The sequence below is a fragment of the Phalacrocorax carbo genome, chromosome 2 (genome assembly GCF_963921805.1).
Source record: "Phalacrocorax carbo chromosome 2, bPhaCar2.1, whole genome shotgun sequence".
NCBI classification, from domain to species: domain Eukaryota; kingdom Metazoa; phylum Chordata; class Aves; order Suliformes; family Phalacrocoracidae; genus Phalacrocorax; species Phalacrocorax carbo.
Genome location: NC_087514.1, coordinates 113,390,808 through 113,414,642, shown reverse-complemented (window position 1 = coordinate 113,414,642; position 23,835 = coordinate 113,390,808). Strand labels below are relative to the sequence as shown.

Here is a 23,835-nt window from a genome sequence, read left to right as displayed (position 1 = left end):
TTAGCACTACAAATATGTTCCCATACCCTTCAGATGGCTTTCTGCAATCCTTAGTTGAAAGTTGCTGAAGTGCAAGACCGTTAAATACCTTTGTCTCAATCCTATTGTAAATGCAGACCGGTCCCTTAGTTTCTAGGTAGAGGTTAACTGAGAATTGGCTCCAAAAATATTAGCTATTGACAGCCTCCCCGCTGCAGTCAGTCTTTTATTCACTCACTGAAGCACTTCATTCCCCATGAGGCCTTGGACTCTTTGTTCTGCCCAGTGCAGACTTCTGGGGTGAGATGCAGTTCCAGCTAAATATCTGAACGCAAGCCAGCTACTAAGACCCTAAATAGTCAATGCCTGTGTGCAGACAATGTAAGCAACTTCAGTCACAAGCATCCCAGTCCTAACAGTGCTATGGAAAGGCTTAGCCTGTTTCTGTGCTTTCTGTTTCCTTCAGTTTTTGCTGTAATGGCTGTGGGGGACCTTTGGGGACACTGGGTACAAAAGCATTTCTGCCCCTGAACACACCAACTCCAGCCATTTGCCTAAGAGAGGATTTTGTGCAGTTTTAACACTACCTGGTCTTAAAAGGAGAGTTCAGAGCCTGAAGGACAATAACTGAACCCAATAAACCACATTCACACCGTTGTACAGTCCACACACAATTCTGCAACACCTAAAGGGTTTGTTTTGGGGGAAGAGGCAGTGTTTATCTGATTTGAAAAAAATCCTATCTTATTCCCAAATATAGTAACATTTAACATTTTCACTGAGTGCAGTGAGGCAGGTGAAAGCTTTGAGAAACAATTCATCGCACTGCTTCCCAGGATCATTGCAAAAACTCCTATTTACTTAATTGATCAAGTGAAAAATTACTTTTTAGTTGCTCCTGGGTGGAAAAACAGTAAATGCTGAATTACTAGGCTATGAATATGCAATTTTAAATGAACTGCAGCAAATGATGTATGTTGCGGCATTTTTATGGCTGGGCTTCAAGTTGATCTATACAGGGATGGTAAATTAGGCTGCTGTGCCGTCAGAAATGTCACTGGGACCATAACTCCTCATTGGTGAAGAACATATAGTGCTAGGCTTAAAGGATGCTCTTTTTTTTCATCTTACGCTGTGTCAGCATTCCCCAGGCTTGGAAACAAATCCTCTTCAGAGCAGTGAAGTCAGTCACATCCTATTTGTGCTCCTGCCTTGTGTTGTTAAGGGCCTTCAAGTCTAACCATGTACATTTTCACAGCTAATCCATTGCTGATGTCCATTTGAACCTTTTCAGGACTCCACGCTCTCACTCTTGCTGTATTGTGCACTGAAGTTATTCACCAACGTCACTGGTAACGCTAGACTCGAATTGCACATATTTTTTTGTCACATACTTGCTGTGACGTACATAACTGTGTAACTTATATGAATGCTGTTATATGAACTATGGGTTGATTATATTTTAAATATTATCTGATAGATTAACAGGATTTAAAAAGTACACTGCCTAGGTATCAGACATCCCTTTAATAATATAGCTGGCCTCTTGCACACTTTAATACACGATTATTTATTATAAGCTTGTTGATTACATCTTGAAGCTGAATATCTGCAAACGGACTGTGTTCTCATGAAAGATGCTGGGTCAGTCACTGTGGCAAATGAAGTCCAAACTAGTATGCTCCTCAGCTGCCTGCCTAAGGCTCTTAAAAAGATAACTGAATTCGGTCTGCCAGGCTAGATAATCTGTAACCGCTGGCAGTGCTGCTCCATCTAGCGCACAGAGCTATTAAGGTAAGCACAAAACTACCCAGTTCTATTTTTGTATAATAATAATTCTACAAGTACCTGTCTCTGTTTGTACAAATGCTGAAGGCTGTAGCTGGCTGTGAAACAATTCTTGATTGAATCAATGAGGTAAACTATTAAAAAATGGTGCTGTTCCACCTTTCAGTGTGTGTATGCCACTGACTAATTCATTCCTTTTACTCAATTTTTAATCTCCCCCTGTGATTTTTGAACTTTACAGCCCCTCCTAACTGACTACCTATGACTCAGTTTAAAAAGCAGGTGTCAAAAGTAAAAATACGGAGTAAAAGGATCAACTATCCAACTAGTTTATCTCTCACCAACCCAGGAATAAAACCTTTGAAAGCAAAAAAAAAATCAATAGTCTACCCCGGTATAACAGGCAGGTGCTGCACTTCCTGTATGTTCCTCTTTGAGAGCTCTGCTGCCTGTCCTGTTTGATGTGTTAATGTTGACAGCCCTTTGCTCTAAGTTTTCCTACTACAGCAAATCTACCTTTTTCTTATCACAAATACAAGTCATGAGCAGATACAGGCAGAGGAAGTGTTTGCATTGCATTTCGGGGACTCCAGAGTTGATTCCTGCCCTCCCACTCTCTCCATCTATCCCATCAGCTGTGCATGTGGGAATTTGCACTGTTATTCCAGCAGAGGAAAGCTGGATGAATGAGGTGAAGTGTCAGGAGAAAAATGCAATTTGAATCATTAGTTGATGTTTTATGGCCCTGTGCTGCCAACTACTCTGGTATCTAGTGCCAGGTACAGGGATTGGTGGTGTCCTTTATGTTAACCCTTATCACCACACTGCACGAAGCTAGATCTGATCTGAGGTGGATTCCTCATTGACAAAAATCCTGGGAAGCTGCTTTCTCTTTTTCCAAGACAATCCTTCCAGCCCCATGTATAAGTGAATTTTCTGTCATCATCTCCTATGATGCTTGCTCGAATTTCATACGATGCAGTTAAGCACTTGAAGATAATTTAAATTCAAGTGCATGCTTGAGAAAATTATTATTTATAAAAATGAAAGGACTGTTTTTTTCTATGTGGTGCCACTTTGAATGACCCAGAATTATTTACACTGCATTACTGGAAATATCACTGTAATCTTAACTGGGGATTGTGTCTCCATCCTTTTCTTCATCTTCCATAATCACTGTTTGCTTTTCTTCTGTAAGCAGCTTAGTGCCTTAGAAACAGGACACACACAAAAAAAAAAAAAAAAGAGAAAGAGAAAATGAGTTGATTTAAAATATTACTTCTTTAGAAAATATGAGGATAAGAAGAACCTTTCAGTCCTCTAACTTCTTGATCCTAATGTTGTTTTCCAACATCATGGGAGTTACTCCTCATTTATTTTGGCACCTCAGTCTCCTGATATTTAGTGAACTAGAACTGGATCACTGCATTTTTTAGCTAAATTTATCAGGCACTCTTAAATCCAGTGTATTTCTGCTACCTGTGAAAAGAGACACTGAGGTTTCATCTGGAAACCTCTTTGTTAAAAGGGTGTGGGAAGCTAAAAAAGGGAAAGAGTTTGTATGATGAAGTAAATACTGTGATTGATCTTTGTGACTGCGTCAGTTTATGTGAACGTGTGTATACATGCTTGTTTTCTATATATATGTATACAGCAATAATACTTACATTCCGCAAATGCCAATGCCAAAAGAGAAAAATGTTAGAATACCAACATGCCAAGTGCCATCCCCACTGAAGTTATATAGTATCGATAAATTGCAAAGGCAACCGGATTAAGATCAATGTTAAAGCACTCAGGCATGTTACTGAAGGCTTTGAGCCAGTATGTGAGTTACTGAGGTTTGGGATCTTAACAAGCTTTGAAGCCTAGCCATCCTAGAAGGAAAATAAAGCTTCATCCCTATCACGAAAGCACCCAAGAAGAGTATGATATGATATTGAAAGGAATTTGATTTCACAGTTTGAGCACACCATGGGGATTCCAGCAACCTTTTTCATCAGCTGTAGGTATGCTATGTGAAGTATCTTTCCACATGTAAGTATTTCCTTCTTCCAAAGTCCTTCTCTATTATATAGATAGGTTGTGTAACACACCTTCCACAAATATCTGCCTCTCCCCATTTCTCTTTCTCTCTCTCATACTTAAAACAGTATACTTAAAACACCCCTTACACATCTTGAGGCTTTTATGTGCTATCAAGATATCACAGTTACTGCAACAGCTCTCCTTATTAGAAATTAAATGAATTGAGTGAAGAGGACAATGCATTAAATAGATAGAAAATGTTCTTGATCCCTATTCTAACAGATTGTGTTGGTTTTGCCTGTTACCAGTAAAAAGCAAGGGACCTGTAAGAAACATTTTATGCCCACATTCCTTGGTGTGGAGGTTAACATACTCTAAAAACAGGATGAGGGTTACCATTGTGTTGAGACCAATGAAATCTCTCCTTAATCCAGTCTCCTGATGTTTGCTCTCAGTCTGTGCTAACCAGCTGAGTTGTTCTGTCAAACCAACCTATTTTGCTTCTTTCTGGATCGAAAGCCCTCTCACAGAGAAGGCTTTCAGTCTTGACCGGCTCTGAAAATAGACCAATACCGCACAGGAAGATTTTCTTCAACTTCAGAGTCTTTTCAAGAGGTGATGGATTAATGAAAATATTAAGCTATACAGCACTTTATTTAAGGTAGCTCCTGCTTCATTTATATGCAGTTCTTGTGAACCAGTTCATTTCAGAGGGACCGTAAAATAAACTGAAAGGCGTGAATAAATATTATGTTGATACACAAAGGACTTCATCTGTTCAAGCAACAGTTGAGTAACCACCATTGTTACCTGCAAAGACTTATGCCATTTTGTGGAGGTGGGTGTAAATGTTCCACACCCAGACTTCTATTCGTATAGACAACTTAGGCAAATAAATTTTTTTTTCTGTTGTCTTTGGGTTTTGGGCTGTCGTTTTTTTGAGGGGAGGGACAGGTTTTTTTTGTTGATTTTTTTCTTCATGGAGCATTTGAGGAATGAGGAAACATAACTAAAATATGCTTAAAATGTGAGCCTATACTGGATCATTTGATGACAGCTAACCTATTTTTGGGCAAGCTCAGGAATAAGAGATCAGGAATGTAAGCTAAATAAAGCTGTGCTATGCTTTATGATCATGTCCACTTTCTTATTTGAATTACAAAGTGATGAAAGAAAAGTATGTTTATGTAATTCTGAAGGCCTAGTTGTAGCACATAAAGTAGTCTTTTTAGAGCAGATACTAGAGACAGCAGGAAGGTAAGAGCCAAGCAGAGGTCCCCAGCTCTCAGCTGGACCCACATCAGTAGCGTACCAGATGCTTACCACCATCAATAGTAAGATGATGCATCATTATCAATGAGTGGTGACTGATGAACTCCAAAAGTTTCCAGAGGAGTTCAGAATTCAAACCTCAGAGGAGGACACAGCCTAGAGCTGCAGGTTATTAACTTTCCAGACCATGGACCTCCAGCAACTTCAAGGACTTACTATATGTGTTTAAAAATCAACCTTTTAATGCAAAACAGTGGAAGGAGGATACAAATGAGATGTCTTAGCTAGAATGAATTCTATAACACAGGGAAATTATTTTTGTCTTTGATGCCACTGATCACTTGCAGAGAAAGTGTGCGTTACTGAATGTGGTTTGGCAGTTCTGGGTTTAAAGGAGTGAGCAGGGTGTTGGGGAACATCTGTAAGTCAGTCTTTCTCTGTTTATTGTTTAAGTAAATCACTTAGCCTCCCTGTCTCTGTTTTCCCAGCTGTGTGTATTATGAAATGCAGATCTGCCTTAAGGATTGGTAGTTTGTTCTGTTAATATCTGCCAAGGGATCTGACTAAAGAAAGCAGTGTAGAAATACAATGCAGCCATATTTTCCCAACAGAACTTGCAACTGCTTGCAGTTTTTAGCTAGAGACTAGGACCCCAAAGGCTCAGAGAGACATGAGAGCTTCTGTTAGGAAGCTCAAACACAGGCAGAACAAGTAGTTAGCTTACATCAACCATTTGCCAGCTAGATCTAAATCACTCCTCCTGGGTTGTAAATCAGAAAAAAAACACCAAGATGGCACCAGTTCCATGTGACTGCTTACAGATAACTCCTGCACTGTTTTGGAAGAGTGTTGGAGTGCTCCAGTCACATCCCTTGCACTGGAAAAAAGGCAAGGGATGACATTAAACTGCTGTACTACTCCTACATCACTTGGAGATTATTCACTGGGGGGTTGATGTTATCCTAAAGGAGCTACCTTAACTAGTTTTCTAGGGCATGAGGGAGAATGAGGGTGAAACTCTGGTTTTACAGGTTATGTCTGATCTGATTAAGAAACCTTAAGCAGCCACATTTCAGGAACTGCATTCCCATATTTACACATGTATTTACATTCTTGCTCAAACCCACAGGCCTGAAGAGCTGTCAGAAATCCTTCAGTTAATGGAATATATTGCTACGTGGGGATGGCAATAGAGTGTCCCAGAGCTGAGTACAGGCTTTGGATCAGATTCAAATAATTTACTATCACGTGAGAGGAAAGAAAACCCATTAGAACTGTCATTATATTTTGTCTTCTGGTCTAATCCCCTCAGAAAGCCAAGGTGTTGGCTGACTGAAGTGGAGCAGGCCACTGGAGGAGACCTCTGCTCATGGCTTATTTGCACACACATGGCACAAATGTGCTACTTCGGTAGGAGTTTGAGGGCTGAATACATTTAGAAGTCCAACCCTTGTAGGGGAGGGTTTTGTGATGCCCATGCTTACACATTTAGGCTGGCTAAGGACTGATTTTCCTAGTCAGTAGGTAGCCATGGGTTCCTGCGGATGGTAATGTTCAGATCCCAATTTAGCAGCCCCCTTGGGTGTTTGCAAGGTGTAAAACTGATTCTACTCACATGGATTACATGCCTTCCAGTAGACACATTGATTTTCATCACTTTTTATGGTCTGTTTGACTTGCTTTTATTTGCAATAGAAAATCTCTCTGGCCACCCAAGAAGGAGAGGTACCATCCTAGAACACTCATAACCAGCTGGTCAAAATGGAGAGAGATAACACAGCTGCCATTTTTATCTACATTTACAACAAAGCTATTTGCACGGACAGCTGCTTATAAAGATAATCTGGTAATTAAGCTCTGTTACCACAAACAATTAAGTGGAGTTTTTTGAATTGGCATCTGGAAGTGGCATTTGGGAGGGATCTGAAGGGGAAATGTTAGAAACAGGGACAATCCTCATTAGCAGGTCGCAAGGGATACACGTGGCACTGAGTGTGCTGCTTACTGCGGCAACGCCAATAACGTGAAGACAGGGACAGAAAGGCCTGTCTATATTTATTTAGTGCACGTAGCCCTGCCAGGGCTTCTCAGGTCTCCGAGTCTATAATTCAGGCTCTATTTTGCACAGCAGTTCCGCAAGAGCTCCGTTTGTTTGTGCTCCGTCTGCTACCTGATGGGATAACCCTGAAAGTAAACAAGTAGTAAATATTGGACCAGCCCTCAGGCACAATGAATCACTTTTCATGGCGAGTCATGGAGCCACCACTGGTGAATTTCAACCAGCCAAACGCTGTATGTTGGTATGTATCTTGAAAGGAAAATATGCATCCATAGAGTAGGGAAGGAATTAAATTCAGGCATTCAAACACATAGACTACTTTTCCCCTGATACAGACACAAGTCTTCCACAGGTAGTCAATTGCTAGAAAATGGACCCAGACTACACAGGATCTAGAAAAGCTGTCTGCAAGGAGAGGCAGCATCTAGTAGGCTGCTCTGAATCTATGCTGAGTGCTGGAAGGTGGCTTCGCCAGGAGGCAAGAAGGTGTCATTGGAGGTATAATTGAAAACAACTGAAAAATGAATTAGGTTCTATCATTTTTCCAACAACAAATGGACACGCATTTTCACACATTTGAGGGTTACTGCAATTTTCTTTTCTTTCTCTTTGAGTTTTTTGACACCAAATCATTTGGGGATTATAAGTTAACAAGTTCCTGTTAACATATAACTTGTATTAGCTTATTTTCACTTTGAAAATTACAAAAAGTTAAAGAGGAATTCTTCATGGAAGGCAGGAGGTAAAGACCCTTAAAATGATTGTTATTTCTCTCTTATGTGCCTACCTAAGCTAGTTAAAGCTAGGGTAGAAACATGAAATAATATGTGACTAGGTGCTAATCTAACCAGAGCATTGTTGAGAGAGGTCAAGGAAATAATTCACCCTTGCTGCATCCTTTTAGCGAGCGATTACATCAAAACCAAACAAGAGTCAATCCTCTCAGTTTCACTGTCACACATTCTGTCTTTGATTTCTATCAAATGTGTTTCGCTTTCAGATTCTACTTCTCTGCATATATATATAAGTGCAAAGGACATACAGCATCTTCAAAGGTGCTACAAATGGCCAAAGGCAACTTTTCTTGGGAGTATTTTTGGACTGACCAAAATAATGTCTCATCTGTCCTCCAAGGTCCACAGGAAGGGTAAGCTTCAAGTATAATACACAGGACTAATACTTCTTACAAGTGGTTTGAGAAATTTTGCCTCTGCTTCTGTTTCTGAATCAAGCCCTAAAAGACTATGATTTTTTCCCACCTTATTTATTTGTCATGTGGAATTCCAGGTAATTTGCTGGGTAATTTCCTCAAGCAATTATATGACCAGCTCATTATCAGTGGTCTGTATTAAATATTTCAAACAACTGGAGCACTTGCAGTTGGGCTCAGAAGTTGTATGATAGATTTCAAATGATAGGTCCAAATTATTGGACCAGGTTTCTGGTGTCTCACAGCAGCTCTGGTGCTGCAAGCCATTGGGATGCTTGAGTTCAATGAACGAATAAAAAATATATTTTCCTTAGGTGGATCAATATGCCAGGTGCTAGTATTCACCATGCTTGCTGCCATGATCCTGCAGACTTAGCCATACCCCTCTCTGCTTTTGAGAGCCTCATACTGATTAAATGAAAAAAAATTTTTTTACACGTTTAAGTCAGTTATGAAGGCTCAGATTCACAAAGATGTTTACAAATACAGGTGCCTATTTGGATTGATGAAGCCATTTGCACACCTTATAATTATTAGGTATGCAGGAAATTCCTTTCAAAGTGTACCTGAAACAGGTGCTTGATGTACTTATGTGCAATACATACATAAAATGTATGCTGTACAACATGATGTTGCTTATTCACTCAGGGCCAAAGTATCTGCCTCGGGACCTTTTCATTTAGTGTGTCTCACTGCTCAGCAGTGCCAGCCCACAGCAGAATCAGTCTATTTAAGCAGTAACTAAAGGAACAGTGTTTTCCAGTTTGGGCACTAGTTTTGGATCTGGAGATTGGTTTTTTGGCGTTTTTTATTCATTCATTTGTTCATTAGTTCATTCATTTTTTTGCTCCATCCTGTGATCTAGAAAGGGCTAGTGCATAGTGTACAAACCTGCACTAGTTCCTGCATCCCTTGCTAGCACTAGTAATTAATATTTACATGGTGCTTTACATCTTCAAAGGCCTTCAGAAATATTGATGAATTGAGGCTCTTCTGTGACAGAGAATTGTGGGAAATGCAGGAAGCAAAGGACCAAAACATGGCTGACTGACTTTATATGGTCACCAGCAAATTAGCTGCTGCACTGTGTATTATGCCAGAAGCACAGAACTGTCTTTAAGGTGCTGTTAATTGAAGTTCATCACAGTTTGGTTTCCTCAGTGCATGTTAGGGACTGTGGAGTTAAGAGGAGGTTAATCAAGACAGCTTTGCGCCAGGTCGTTTGAGGCAGTGTGAGCTATCTTAGTGCTGGTGACCTAAAAATTTGCATTTGCTCAATTTGAAAAGCAGGGCAGTAGTTGGCCTTTCACAAAAGTAGAATCATTTTTACAAGAGATAACCAATTGACCTAATATCTTCTCTTACTCTCCTTCCCTTCTATCCCAAAAGCATGAGTAGGGAATATGTAAAAGACTTTCCATAAGCCAAAGTATTATATACTTTGACCAAATAGGTCCAGTTCAGCAGGAACTGCTAAGTACACTGGGTAGAACAACGTGCTTCCAGACCCCTCCCAAGCATACCTCTGACAGTAGCCATGTTTTGCTTCCTCTTTGAAGCACCATTACCTAAGTACGTTTCTTACCTATTATCAAGGGTGGGATGTGTATTGCAGGTGTATCTTTTCTCCTGGGCTTTCTCTGCTCCAGTTCGGATATCTGAGAGCTTGGACTCACTCTCTCTCTCTGTGGCTTCTCTGTGATACCGTATCTTTTCAGCAGATTATCAGAAAAGTCTGAAAGTATGCCTGCAGGCAAGAAAATAAAAGAAAATGCCACTTGGGCCTTGTTCACATGGAAGAAATTTTTCACCTGTGTAACTTTCCTGATTACTCAGAAGTGAGGCTGCACAAGTGGATGATCTGTTCTGCATAGTGTACCTACTCTTCAGGTTTTGCAAAGGCATACCTTTCCTCCAAGTCAATATATCCCATAGGCTATAGACAGTGATGCTGTCAGGCCACCTGGTTTCTGGTTGTACTTAATGGACTAAACTGTAGCCCATCAGAAATCATAGTAAAGATGAGTGCAATCTTCTATTCCAGAAGCTTAGACATCTTGCCAAAGTAGTTTAATCATACAGATGTTCAAGCCTATTTTAACTAGTGAAGCAGTGTGGGCACAAAATGCATCTCTCCAGCCTCTGAGCCACTCTTCCCTAAGGGAGAACTGCTGAGAGGCAGATACATGTGAGAGCTGAACAGGGCTGGAAAATCCCAGGTGCTTTTTTTTGACTTGGTGGATTGTTGCAAGCACGCAGGGGACTGTGCAAGTAGTAACTGGCTAAATCCTCTGTGTATGTGCAGCATGGGAAGAAGAACTCAATGCAGTGGATACAAAAGCACAGCTCTCTCCCCAGAGAGCACAAGGAGTGCTTGTTAGCAGAGAAAAGTGACAAACATTTATTCCTGCTGCTGATCTTGGAAGATCCCCAGGTTTCAGTGGCAGTCTCCTGCCCATTCTTCCCTTTCCCAGGTTGGTAGCATTTGGCTTTTGAACTTCAGAGGTCTGTAGGTGCACAGCAGCAGTGAACATCCTACAAGGAGCTCCTTTGTTGCTGCGGTGGTTTCTGGCTTCCCAAAACACCCGCCCTTTGCCAGAGACCCCATAAGCACAAGAGCCCTGCGATTTCCAGGAGGAGCAACCCGCAGCTGGCTTATGTGCCTCTCCCATCTCCCCCCAGCCTTAATCCTGTTCAGCTTCCCCTTGAGCGCTGGGTACCAGTTGCACAGGGAAGTGCAGGGGCTGAACTGGATCCTTTTTGATTTTGGACCAGATGGAATCTGAGCATCTGGCATGGCTCAGCATCTAGAGATAAGCACACATAATTTATCTTGTGAAAGCAGTAGGACTATGAGTTCCAAGGGAGCATTTTTTCAGGGGCATGCACCCACTCACCTTGGCATTCCCAGACCTGTGAGAAAACCCTTTGTCTAACAGGGAGTGCCTTTGAGAAAGTCAGCCTCTCTGTTTGCCTGCCTTCCCAGGTGCACGTCGTATAGCTGCATTCTTGCTCACCTCCAAGAGGACATAAGGGAGTGAGGGGTCTCCAGACCTTTGTCCAGATTCCAGCCCCTCAGCTGAATTGGGATTTCAGAGAGATGTGTGCTCACCTGTTAGGGGTGGTGGAGTGTGTAAAGCTGGTGTATCTTTTCTCCTTGGCTTTTTTTGCTCTTGTTCAGTGGTCTGGGAAGCCTGGGTGGTTTTACCTTTTCTTGGTTTCTTTTTGAGGTCACAGCTTTTAATCAGCTGCTCTGAAAGATCCTCTGCAGGGAAAAAATGAATAAAAATTGAAACCGAGGGGAAATAATAAACCAGATGGTCGGAAAAAAAAAAGCTTTAATAATACTGCTTTCATCCAAGTAGATTAAAATGCCTGTGGAGAAACATCTCTTAAATAGTACAAGAGGCCTCTGTGCCATACTACATGGGAGTCAAGTGACTTAGGTGGTCCTTCTGCTTTGTAGGCGGTAGACATAAAGAATAGGGAGAGAGTTGTGGGCAGCTGTGTGTTACATGGCAGAGGGAAGGCTGCACCATCGTGTGCAAAGGTCCCATGGCCATCCCTATTTCACCCAGTGCTAACTGTGCGGGCTGCCTTCAAAAGTTATAAGGGCACTTTTGTGAGGGAACGATCTGGGGGGGGGCATGTGGGTGTGGGTGTGTCAGCCTGAGTTATTGCTAAACTGAGCCAGTTTATTGTTCCCTTCAAGAGCTGGCTTTATTTCCAGAGCAGTGACAATTGAAATTTGCTTTATATTCATATAACATTACACTGGAGTTTTGGTTTTCTTTTTAAAGCAAGCCTTGATACAGATGACTCAGATGGTCAGCAGTTTTTCTGCAAGTATCTGCATTTCTGCGTGCTAATGCAAGCTGAAAATATTGAATCTAGCCTATCATTAGTATCATCACACAAAACAATGCTTTGATTTCTTAAAAGTTGTTTGTTTGGCTTCAGCAGGGTCCCCTACCCCCACCCAACCCCTGCCTGCAGACTTGAGTGCAACATGACTTCATTCCAGGCTCTCTCACACTGAGGCAGCCGTATATCTGTGAGCCTGAGGGTAGACATGGGAAGGACAACCTCCAGGTGAAGTCCCTGGAGGGTGCAGGGTCTTCTTCTGGCCCTCACAGGCTTTCTGCATGGCTCTAATGAGCTCATTTAACCTCCCGCTGCTCCAGTTTCCCAACTGTAGAATGGGACGTGTTCTGTACTTATTTGAATAAGTAATTTCATGGAACAATTATGTCTGGTATCCCAGCAGTTGTAAAAGTGGTGCCTTTGGCTAGAAATGCCTTGCAGCAGAGGCAGAACTAGGTTACTTTCCTTGCAGGCCAGATAAACAAAGTTTATAAGTTGTGCTTGCCTGCGGTGAGACACTTTTTCTGACAAGCAAGTGAAATTGCATTTGTGTTTCGTTATTGTCATCACAAGGGTAACAATGAGCAAATAGATTTTTGTTTCTGGGTTACTAAATCTTCATGACAATTTTGCAAGGCAGGAGTGAAGTAATAGCATTTGCAGTGGCGGCAAAGACCATGAATATGCAAAAAGCACATCTACCAAGTATGAAGTCTGGTATTTAGCAGTGTGGTGGAGCAAAGATGCCTCTGGTCCTCTCGGTGCAATAGTTCAAGAGAGGAAACAGATTGACGATGAAGGAGAAAAAGTATTTAGAAAGCCACACCAGTGGAGGCAAAGGGGGTGTTTGATATCTTTTACCAAAATTGCATATGGAAAACATGTTCAGGGAAGGCTCAGCTATATCCTAGCTTTCAGCTTATTTGTGGTGTAAATGAAGAAATGGATCTACTTTTTCTACCAGGGAAAAGAACAATGACTCTTTTTCCTCTCTCCGCTTTAATTAACTTCGCTCTAGAGTTTCGGCTAGTATTTATATGCAGCAAAAACACTCTTTGCCTTTCCATCTGGCATCAGAAGCATCAGCAGAAGGTGTAATCTATCAGGTTTCATGAGGGCTCAGTTGTGTTGCTGGAGGGGAAAAGCAAGCACCGGACAGGACCTAATGATGTGAAGACAACACCCCTCTAATTACTGCAATGACATCACCTAATAACACTTACCTAAATGGTTACAGTGTGAATCTCGCTTGTCCAGTCTGTCTTCTGGGATATCAAGTGGCTGAACACATTCTGTTGACATCATTGAAATATTCTTTTTCCCCCCTTGAAGCTACTACACACAGAAAAAAAAAAAAAAAAAAAAAAGAAGCAGCATCATGACATAAAACAGACACATCAGTGTTATATATCCACTTGCTAGCCAGATCATGAGAAGTCTTGTCTTCTAGCTGCTCTCCTTCATGCAGGCTGCTGGCCTGATTTTGCTCACATATGCTAAGACATGCATTTATTCACTGCTGTGGTTACACATGCAATATCCTATTTTTCCACCTACCTTGCTGTAAGAAGCACTAGCATGGGAAATATGTTGGCTCCACAGAATAAAACTGACTTTGATTATACAGAAAGTGCTATCACATACATAGAGTAAGTACTAGGAAATAGGATGGGTTTTTGGTATTCTTCTCAATTTTTTCTCAACTGTAAGTTAAAGATCATATTTGGTGTTTATCATACAATCCAACTTTAATTAAGAATGCTGTTGAGTTAGTCTTACAAGTCCAGCTCCTCCAAGAGAACCTGAAGACCCAGGTGTGAGTGCTGCCTCTGAAAGATGACCAGTGCCCACAGAGCCCAAAGCCATGAAGTGGACTTACTCTTCACCTTGGTAAGAGCATGGGAACTCATTTCTCAAAGCTGTTTCAGAGCCTGTGCTCTGTAAGTCTTTTACTCACAACCTCTGTTCTCCACTTTTGGGGAATAGGAGCAGACTGTGACTTCCTAGTGGAGAGGAGGAAGGCAATGAGGAAGAGAAAAAAGCAGGAGACAACATGAATAGTAGAAGAAAGACAGGAGGAATTGGGAAAAAAAGGAGGAAGGAAGGGAAGGTGGAGAAGGAAAGGCAAATGAAAGAAAAAGGTGACAGAAAAGGCAGTTGGAGAAAAAAGTGAAAAGAAGGATGGGAAAATAGGAGACGGTACTGTGGGAGTTTGTTTTTATCTTGCTGGGGGTAAAGAAATTACCTATATTATTTCTCTGTGAATTGCAGTTGTTATTTGTCAACAAAAAACAGAACAGTAGGGGAGTTAACCTCATTTCTATGACTAAACTTGCATCTATATAAAGAACGATTAATCCTCAAGCAAAGTCCAATCACATAAATATTTGCCAGACAAAATATGAAAGGTCGCACTCATAATCATGCACTGAGCTAATTCTTCAGGGGATGGAAAAACATGTCCTAAACTCCAGTGACTTCAAAGTAAGTGGAGCAACACTGGCTGACAGTAATAAAGGTCAGGAACACTGACTCATAATGTACGTATGGGATTAACTCCCATGACCTTCAGTGTTCAAACTTCACAAAAAGCAGTAAAATTATACAAATTCTTAAATACCTTACTGTATCAGGCCTGGATAAGGGGTTTGGCTTCTGGCTGTTCTCTGCAGAACTGTCCCAGTCAGCCTCACATCTGTACTGAAGGATTATACTGCCTGCAGACTTCATTTGCATTTACAGAAAAAATAATCTTCCACTTGGGAAGACCCTGCATAAAGAAATCTTTGAATGCACCTCAGCATGGTATGGTTGCTCTGTTTATCCACTGTATAAGTAAGCTATAGCTATGGCTTAAAATGAAGCAGTCATAATTTTATTTAAAACAAAACCTTATTATCTGGCCGTATGAAGGCTCACACTGCATTTTGTGACTTGAGGGAGGTTTTTTTCTTCAATGCCATTTCTTTATTGGATATGATTAGGGCATGCTGTCTAAATATTATGATTGTAAGGAAAATGTTCTTTTCTGAAGGCTACTCTGTTTAGAAAGTTTTCAGTAAAATCAGGGATACCATTTCAGACACTGTGGACTTTTTTTTAACAGGTTTCAAGGCAAAAAAGCAGAGGATAGGTAGTAAAATTTAAATGTAAAATTGGTAGCAAATTATACTAACTGGAAATGTCTTATAAAATGTGATTAACTTTGGTTTGACTTCAGTAAGTTGTTTCATTGAGTTATTTCACATAATTAAAAATTAAGCTTTGTAAACAGACTTAATGTAGAATTGGAATATGCAGATTATGAGAGACTTCCTTAATTATTTTTTCTTAACACAGTAGTTTGAAAAATAGTATTCTAAAATAAATCCCTTAGATCTGCCTTCACATTTTCATAGTCAGATGCCAAGTCCTTGGCATCTTCAGTGCTTTAAAATATGACTTCACAGGCTAACTTCTGACACCCCTCCCCCTTTCTTTTTTAAAACTTTGCCCTACAGCCAGCATTGCCTTGCTTACAAAACTGTTTCCACGCTGCACATCATGACAGTCTGTGTGACAAAATAATAAAAAGAGAAAGATTAGAAAAATGGATCAGGAGTTTTGGTATCTTGGGTGCCTATACATTGCACATGATGTGCGCATCTGTGAGTGCTGTTACATGCTGGCGCTGTGCATTACACACAGAGCCCTTGTTCAAAGGAGAGGTGATGTATGTGAGCATCGTAATGGCTCTTTCCCAAACCACTAAAATCAATTCCTGCCACTAAAGAAACAGATTCCCCAGTAACGTTTCGCCTGGGAAGGCAGACTGCTATGGGGACTGTACGAAGTCATTAACATGCCTTTACAAATGGAAGCATGTTCTCAGATTTTCGTGTGTTAAGTGCAATTCTTTTCCTCCTAGCCTTCATGCTAGCACTGTTTGCGCTCTCTGTTGCCGTCAGTTGCCTTGGTAGGTAATGCTTACTATTTATGTGATGGACTAAGGTGGGTTTTTTTCTTGCGCTCTGTTATATCTTTTGACATAATGATCCACATTCATCCTCTGTGCAACTGTAATGGTTGAGGTGGAGCTCTAAATCACACTCAGCAGGAGACACTTCCTGAAATGCATATAGATTTTTCCATATGAATTAGGATTCAGTAGTCATTTAGCCTGAGACTTTGGTACAACTCAGCTAGGCTGTACCACAGCCCCTGCAGAGGTATGTGCCTAAAGGAGTCAACTCGAGCCTCTTACTTTTGGGAAAAGACAGAGCTGATAGAGATACTTCAAATGCTTTCCTAAAGTTGAGACAAGTTCTAGCTTTGCCTACCTAGGTTTGCATTTGCTCCTTGTGAAAGAATTCAGCATGCTATAGGATTGGCTCTACTTACAGACGGAGAGCAAGGAATGGTAAGGCAGACTGAAAAGTGCAGGTGTGAGTAAAAGCTACTTCAGCCTCATGTGGATGAACTCTCATGCTGAGTCACTGCCATACAAGAGCAGGACTCCTTTGGGCATGCACACTTGTAAGAGATGGTGATTCTGACAACAAATATCTGAACTTTTTACTTTCTAGATATCAGCTGTGGATTTCCAAGTAGCTTAAAGCACACTCTTTTTATTTTACAGAATTTTCAGTTGCTGTATGTGCTTGACTAAAGCGTCCAAATAAAGCTATCCAGAGAAAGGAGATGTACAGCTCTTACCACTCACTAACATAGTCTTAAAACATGCAAATGCATGGAAATAACAGGATTCCTTTCTTTGCTTAAATTGTGGGTATCCATCAAAAAGTCCGCCAATGCAACCAGTTCCAGGCTTCAATTAGGTAAAAATATTTTGCCTAGAGATGGACAAATAAGCCAGTTTTGGTTTACTAATTTAATGTGCAGTTGGATTATCACAGATATTTGTCGTAAGTAATCAGGCTAGAGCTTAGAGAATGCTCAGCAAAGCTACTCACATACTTCTACAAAAATGATGTGAATCTTTTGAGGCCATCATGTGACATTTAAACCAACTTGAAATGAAATCTCATTGAAAAACCCTACCTTGTAAGATAGAAAACTAAAGCTTAGAGAACAAAACTAAAGAGCTGGACTTTTTCATTTAATCCTGAAGTAGGCACAGAAATGGCTTTGGATACGTGAAAGTTAAAACTCCATTTCTTGCCTTCTCCTAGGATTTGAACGGTTGTAGGTGTTACGCAGCTACATGGAAATTAGGTACCTATGGATATTTGTATCCCATCCCAAGGGTCAATGCAGTTCTCAGATGAATCGTCGGTAGGAGATCATTCTTACCTATAAGATGGGTAAATTAATTTCTGATCTGCATTTCTTATCAAAGTTTACAGGGGCTAAGCGGGCATCGATGTCAATAGTCCTCAACACTGTACATTAAGGGAAAGACTTGTTACATCTGCATGTCATTTCCTTGTATGTTGAATACTTAGAATTTCTGAGCTGACCCTTTGGAAGGTCTCCACAAACTGCGCTTCTGAGGCCTTCAGTGGACCATGTGGTGTTGTCCACAAGTATGTGGATTTTTTTTGTTTGTTTGGTGGTAGGTTTTTTTGTCTTTTTGTTCAGGGGAATGTTTTGTTTCCACAATTGACAAAATCCCCAAGAAAAAACATTCACTAGTTTACAGGACGCGTATAATCGTTAAAGAAAACATTGGCATGTTGACACAGATGCTACATAATTAAAAATACTCTTGACAGCATCCTTGTTGGGTGGCAGCGGGCAATCTGAATTTATTATTTATTTTAGTAGGTTGCCACAGAAGCCTGTATGACGCTGTGTGCCTACCCTCTCCTGGACCCAGAGCACTTTGTAAGAACATATTTTTCCCATAAGCTGAGAGAAGGAGAGTTCAAGAGCAGAAACGGAAGCAACTGGGGCCCTGGGGTGGGACAGCACACACGTGCTTGCCCACATTCCCCCTGGCAGGGCCTGGCCTCGCTGCCCCTGATGCACTCAACAGTTGGAAATGGGAACAAGTGGGAATATCTTCCGGTGTGCTGCCCCATGCAGACATGAGGCAGAGGTTGGACTGCGACAGCTACACTCCAGCCTGCAGTTTTTCGCTACCCTGCCCAAAGAGCCTCTCAGGGTTTGCCCTTTAAGACTGGTGCATCTCCTCCCACCATGTACATGCTTATGGTCTCCTGGTGGGCTTTGATTATTAAATTATTTTTAATTGCTTTGCTTTGCCCCTCTCTGTCTGGTTTGCAATGAGCACATGAGCAAGGAGGGACAGGCAGGCTCCCAGCCTCCTACTTGCTGTTCTCTTCCCTCCCTAAAGCTACGTGGGAGGCAAAGACAGACCTGTCCTTCCTTCTGTCGCATGTCCTCTGCAGGGTCGTATGGTGTGACTAGGCCCTTTATTTGCATGAAGTCATTTACAAATGTGTAAAGAAGGAATAAGATACTATCATCTGGATGTAGTCGTCTTGCACCCACCTTCCCAACACAGAGCTCCTCTGAAGCAGCTCAGGGGCCAAGGGGAATGGTACCACACCTGGCTGCCTTTGGCTCCTTCCACCTGCACTTGTCTCCTTTGCCAGCAAATATGCAGCTTCACCCATACCCCAGTCCTATCCTAGCCCCGTTACAACTGATTCCTGGGCAAATCTTGTGAATAAAGGAAGGCAACCCGTCTACTACAGTCGGAGTAGAAAATAGATGCCCTAAACATAGGAAGTCTGGGTGTTTCCACTTTGTCTTCCAAACTTTTCATTACAAGTTTTACTGTATGTTTAGCGTCACTCTGGGAGTGATGTCTTCCTGGGCACAGAAGACAGCCTCATGCTACTGCACAGAGTTTCTTCTTCAGTGATTTGGGCACTAGGCTGCTTTCTCCAGGCATTCCTGTCAGATTAATCTGATTTTGATTTTTCTAAAGCATATTTAAAACTTCATAGGAAACATTTGTGTATTTGAAAGCCTGATCCTGGTGTGTCCTTCCACCCAAAACTTTTGCTACTAGTAATTGCACAGACGCAGAAATCCCCCAGAATTGTCTGGGAGCCATTTCTTCCTATAGACAGTGCACTTCTGGGGGCTAGTTCAAAACCCAAGTTGTGCTGTGGACTGACTCTTACTACCTCCCACAAAAAAAATCCCAATAGTTACACTTTAGTGAACGGGGGGAAAAAAAAAAAGCACAGGTCAGAAAGTTTTTGTCTTTGGAGATAATAAAAAATACAAGATATTCCTTAATTAGTTCCTCGAGGTACAAACTAACCCTTGCACATACCAATCCTTTGTAGTGGGATACAAGTCCTGATACCAGTTCCCACTCTGCTGGCTTACGTTATCCGCTTGTGAACTGTCCCAGCAGTTAAAGTTAGTTGAAGCGTTGTCTCTAAAGCACTCTCCTCCCCACGACCCCATCCCACACATTCCAGCCTCAGTGTGGTCGCACCCCAACTTCCCCCGCACAGGACCATCCCCAGCCGGCTCCCCGCAGCATGGGGACCCGATGGGTGACACGGGCAATTTGGCTTGCTGGTGGTGGCTGCAAAAGGGAAAAAAAAAGGGGGAAAAAAAAAGAAGAAGAAGAAAAAAAAAGCACAAAAAGAGCAAAGCAAGAAGCCACCCAGGCGGGAGGGAAGCGTGCGGATGAAGTACTTACAGAGCAGCGTGAGGCAGCGGGGAGGCTGTGATTCGGCGTCGGGGCTCGCTGGAGCGGGACCTTCTGGGCTGGGGCTGCAGCTGATGCTCCTGCCCGCCTTATCTAGGGAGCAGCGGGAGCTGTCGCTGTGGCAACGCCGGCTCAAGCGTCCTCCGGAGTGCTGGGGAACAGCATCACCGCTCCCCTGCCCCACCAGCGGGTTTTAACCGTGTTTTCTTCCTCTTCGGCGAGTTGCTGAGGCCGAAGGAGAGGGAACAGGATGGGGGAGACTGGCAGCACCTCAAGGTGAAGGCATCTTTCCTGCCAGACGCCCAAGAGCCACAGATGCTGCTGCTCTCAGGGAAGCAGGGGAAGGTGCAGAAGCTTTAGCAAAGAGAGCCAAAAGGCAAGCTGCAGCCGCCAAGTCAAGAGGCGCAAGGAAAATGGCAAGGGGAGGGAGTGAGGCTGATGCTGTCTGGGACCCAGGGGAGAGCTGAGGATAGAAGTGGAGCGAGGAGGCAGGGCAAGCGTCTAGGAGCAGCACCGTAAGCTCTAAAAGTGATGGACACTGTCTCCAATGCTGAGGTTCAGCAATGACTGCGGTGGTTGTATATGTGTCTGGCCACAACTAGTTATACAAGTGTGGTATTTATGGGGCCAGGCAGGGAGTCTTCTGTGGCTGCCAGTTGTTTGCCAGTCTCTCCTGTTTTAGCCCATGCCTTTGGATGGAGCTGTTATTTCAACTGAGGGAAAAATATACAAACATGCCTGACGCTGGAAAAGCTCTGGGAGGAGCACTCTACTCAGTGGTGGGACTGTGAACTGCCCCTCTCAGTATTCATTTGCAACAAAAATGCCTATGTCTATGCCCTTTTATTAAAACATCTTTAAAAACTGTGACTGCTCACAGTTGCGGGTTTCTCCTCTTTTCCCCCACCCAACGACTGCAATTCAACAGCACCAGCGTGCGCTGCATACTTCAGATTAGTCAAGGTTTCTTTCATAAATAATATATTGTACAGAAGGCCCAAAGGGGCAAAGTGCTAATTCCCAGCCCTGCAAACTGTGCGGCACCCTTGGGTTCTGTATGTTTCAGGTGCGGTTCTGCAAAATGTCAAGCACAATAAATGCTCTAAAGGCACCATCTGGAAGCACTGTGAGCTTTCCCCATTGATGTCTGGGAGAGACAAGAATATTCATTACCTCGCAGAGGTCATGTGTGTTTAGGTGTCTCAGAAACTCATTTTTAAAAACAAGCTCATAAATGCTTGAATCGCTTCTGAAAAAATGGAGCTTAGGCTCCCAAGTAAAGTACACCAAGAATTTTTTGGCAAGATTAAGATTTCTAACTGAAAAGAAAAAAAACCCAACCCAAACTCCTTCAAACCACAGAACCCCTAAACTGCTCGTGAAAAATTGGGGGTTTTATGAGTTGCCCATTTCCATGTAACTTTTATTTTCCTTTCAACATTGTCAAGACCTCTCAGTTGCAGTGAGTTTTAAATAAAAAGCCCTCTGTTTGTACACTGAAATACCTTTTACTTAGAAACAGAAGTTACTTCGTATTTTCCTATGAACTCAGAAAAATCAGATTGAGATCACTGAAAAATAGGATCATGAAACAAAACGCTCAAATCAGAACTACATTTTGAAACTCAGCTGAAAATTGCCTTTTTACATTCTCATTGTCCTGATTGAAAAAGTCAGTCAGTTGTTTATAGCACTGGAAGAATTCCCTGAGGATGAGAAAATCATTTCCTGTTCTAGCCACCAGATCCCAAGGATGCTTTGGGAGTATTACGGGATAGCTTTAATCACGAGGAAAGTGGCCTATCACACTCAGCAAGATCACATGTCCAACCCTAGTCACCTCTTACATTTGTCAGGTACCGCGCGATGCCACGAAACGTTTTACTGCAGCAGAAGTTTTATCCCAGCCTTTCCAGGGGGGCTATCACGTTGCTAGTGTGATGGAGGATTTACTCCCAAATCTGATCTTTTAAATGTTTACAGTTGTTGTCCTGCTTGTAAGAGGGTTGGGACTTCTGCCAGCTTTCTAATCCTTCCTGTTCAGTTATTTCACAAACACAGCCTGGAAAATAGCCTGAGTTTGTAATAAATCTGCACTTTAACCCTCTTCCCTTGTACGCGAGTATTCCCACCAGCACTTGGGGAACTACTCATGTAATTAAAGATAAGCACATGTCTGAAAGTTTCCAGGCTACTGCTTTAGAAAAAGGTGATGCAGCTTTGACAGATGGGAAAGCAGGAGACGATCTAATAGAAACCAGATAAATACACAAACACATACATACACACACATATATGTACCTATATGCATACATATATGCACCTACAACTATTACCTACCTATGCATTTGCTGTTTTTATATTTGTTTCTGGCTTGGTTTGTAATTCAAGGGTCAAATTTTCCAATGGCCAAAGTGCAGGGAGAATTTGGCCTTCCTTTGATACTTTTTCATGTTAGAACTTTCTTTTTCTATACTGAAATGTTGACTTACTGAAGCTTTTCAGCAAAGCATAAGAGAGTGATTTCTTGAAAGATGCATGGCGCCCCTTGAAGTTATGCTTGCTGGTCAATAGTCGGTCTACAGGTGGTTTTGCAATGCAAGCACAGCTGGCTTTTCAACACTGTGGTACCTAGTAAAGATAATTTTCCAGCTGTAATTTTGCTCGCGGTGAACTCAATTTGAATCTGTCAAAACTAAAGACCAAAATCAGATCTCACTCATCGCAGTGTCAGTCCAGTCTGAACCAGTTAAAACACTGGGTTTACAGAAGGGGAAGCCAGAAAAAGCTCTGTTCCTTACAGATGACCGGTGCTATGCTCATTCTGACATAAGTCAGCCTACATTTTGGGCCAGATCATATGTGAAAAATGAAACAGATCTGGTGCAATGGCTTTGGAGGGTTGGTTTTTGAGGAAGTCCTGGTAGAAAAAGACCATTATTATACCTTGATTCAGAATACATTGAGGGTGGGGGGGTTGTTTTTTGTTTAGAAGTTTTACCTTAAATAAAAGTCCCACTTCTGGGGTGGGAGGGGAATTTCTCCAAGTAGATCACTCAGCCTGACCGAGCGTTGAGGCTAGCAAACCTCAGACTCCATGGGGCATTTAAAATGCCTGTGCTTTCTTCTTTTCAGTTCCCGTCTCTACCATCATTAAAATACTTCTGCTGTGGTGGATTTCTATGCTGGTCCTCTTTAAAAACCACTGTTTTTTTAATAAACATTATGGTCTGGAAAAAAATGCCAACTATGCAAAGGAGGCTGCCTACAAGGCGTGGGTGTGGAGCAGGGCAGCTGATGCTGCCTGCAGACGCAAGGACGAGTCTCCTGGGAAGGAGGTGAGGCTGTGCTGCATAGGAGAGAAACAAGACGGTGGGAACCATCAGGTGAGTCATATCACAGTACGGTCCCATGCAAAACCCTCTCTTTAAAGAGGTGAGGGTGAGCATGATTTTCAGTACCAGGAGACCTGTTGTCCTAAAGATGACATAGTCATCACCTCTGCATATTCCATATCTACTGCAGAAGACCATGAAAGGCATTAAAAACTAGTATACAATGAAAGGTATATATGGAGATGTTTCACTGTGGTTCTATGGGGTTTTGTATTCAGCTGCTTACATTTCAGTTTGTTCAGATTTGACTTTTAACACCTGGCACTATTTTCAGATGAAATAGAAGTGCTGATAAGGTGGAAGTGAAGGGTGATTTCATTTTAACGGGTCTTAGGCACCTGAAAACTGTTAATGATCCAGCCTCAAGTGGCTTCTCTATGCAGTAGCATGTGGTTACATCCAAGATAATACTTCCTCCAGATAATCAAACTCAGGGCTCACACTATCCTGATGTGCTTAAGCCCAGCTTCAGCCTATGCTGCTTATTTCTGTGTGAAAATGTACTGCGCAGCACAGAAAGTTTGCTTCAGTTTTATGTTAACTTCTAAGCCCCTGCCTGCACGTGCATGCCCAAAGTAAATTTATACATGGAGAATTAAGG

The 23,835-nt window shown here is 42.0% G+C and overlaps 2 protein-coding genes across 5 annotated transcripts in view; one reads left to right on the top strand and one right to left on the bottom strand.

Moving 5' to 3' along the window:
- Nucleotides 1-18,363, top strand: part of PDE1C (phosphodiesterase 1C) — a 443,066-nt gene extending 424,703 nt beyond the window's left edge. For both annotated transcript variants that reach the window (XM_064443899.1, XM_064443901.1), the window contains exons 19-20: nucleotides 8,127-8,273; nucleotides 17,964-18,363. In XM_064443899.1, the coding sequence (XP_064299969.1) occupies nucleotides 8,127-8,273; nucleotides 17,964-18,049 (233 nt within the window). In that variant the 3' untranslated portion in view covers nucleotides 18,050-18,363. The remainder of the gene's footprint in view (nucleotides 1-8,126; nucleotides 8,274-17,963) is intronic.
- On the bottom strand, nucleotides 1,488-20,517 carry PPP1R17 (protein phosphatase 1 regulatory subunit 17). 3 transcript variants are annotated; one of them, XM_064443906.1, is made up of 6 exons: nucleotides 19,831-20,517; nucleotides 17,419-17,492; nucleotides 13,424-13,535; nucleotides 11,449-11,601; nucleotides 9,922-10,083; nucleotides 7,110-7,251 (listed from the first exon to the last, which is right to left on the bottom strand). In XM_064443906.1, the coding sequence occupies exons 3-6, from the start codon at nucleotides 13,503-13,505 to the stop codon at nucleotides 7,169-7,171; spliced, it is 480 nt and encodes a 159-aa protein (XP_064299976.1). In that variant the 5' UTR covers nucleotides 13,506-13,535; nucleotides 17,419-17,492; nucleotides 19,831-20,517; the 3' UTR covers nucleotides 7,110-7,168. The 3 variants fall into 3 exon arrangements, with proteins under 3 accessions (XP_009499958.1, XP_064299976.1, XP_064299975.1); XM_009501663.2 differs by lacking the exons at nucleotides 7,110-7,251; nucleotides 17,419-17,492 and adding an exon at nucleotides 1,488-2,976 and having other exon boundaries at nucleotides 19,831-20,499; XM_064443905.1 differs by lacking the exon at nucleotides 17,419-17,492 and having other exon boundaries at nucleotides 19,831-20,515.
- Between the last annotated feature and the right edge of the window lie 3,318 nt (nucleotides 20,518-23,835).

What these genes read in the sequence shown, in the direction of transcription:
- PPP1R17 (XM_064443906.1), bottom strand. Translation starts at nt 13,505, where the DNA reads ATGATGTCAACAGAATGTGTTCAGCCACTTGATATCCCAGAAGACAGA. An exon ending in TTCACACTGTAACCATTTAG is followed by an intron (nt 11,602 to 13,423) that starts GTAAGTGTTATT and finishes TTTTCCCTGCAG; the next exon opens with AGGATCTTTCAGAGCAGCTG. An exon ending in CACTCCACCACCCCTAACAG is followed by an intron (nt 10,084 to 11,448) that starts GTGAGCACACAT and finishes TCTTGCCTGCAG; the next exon opens with GCATACTTTCAGACTTTTCT.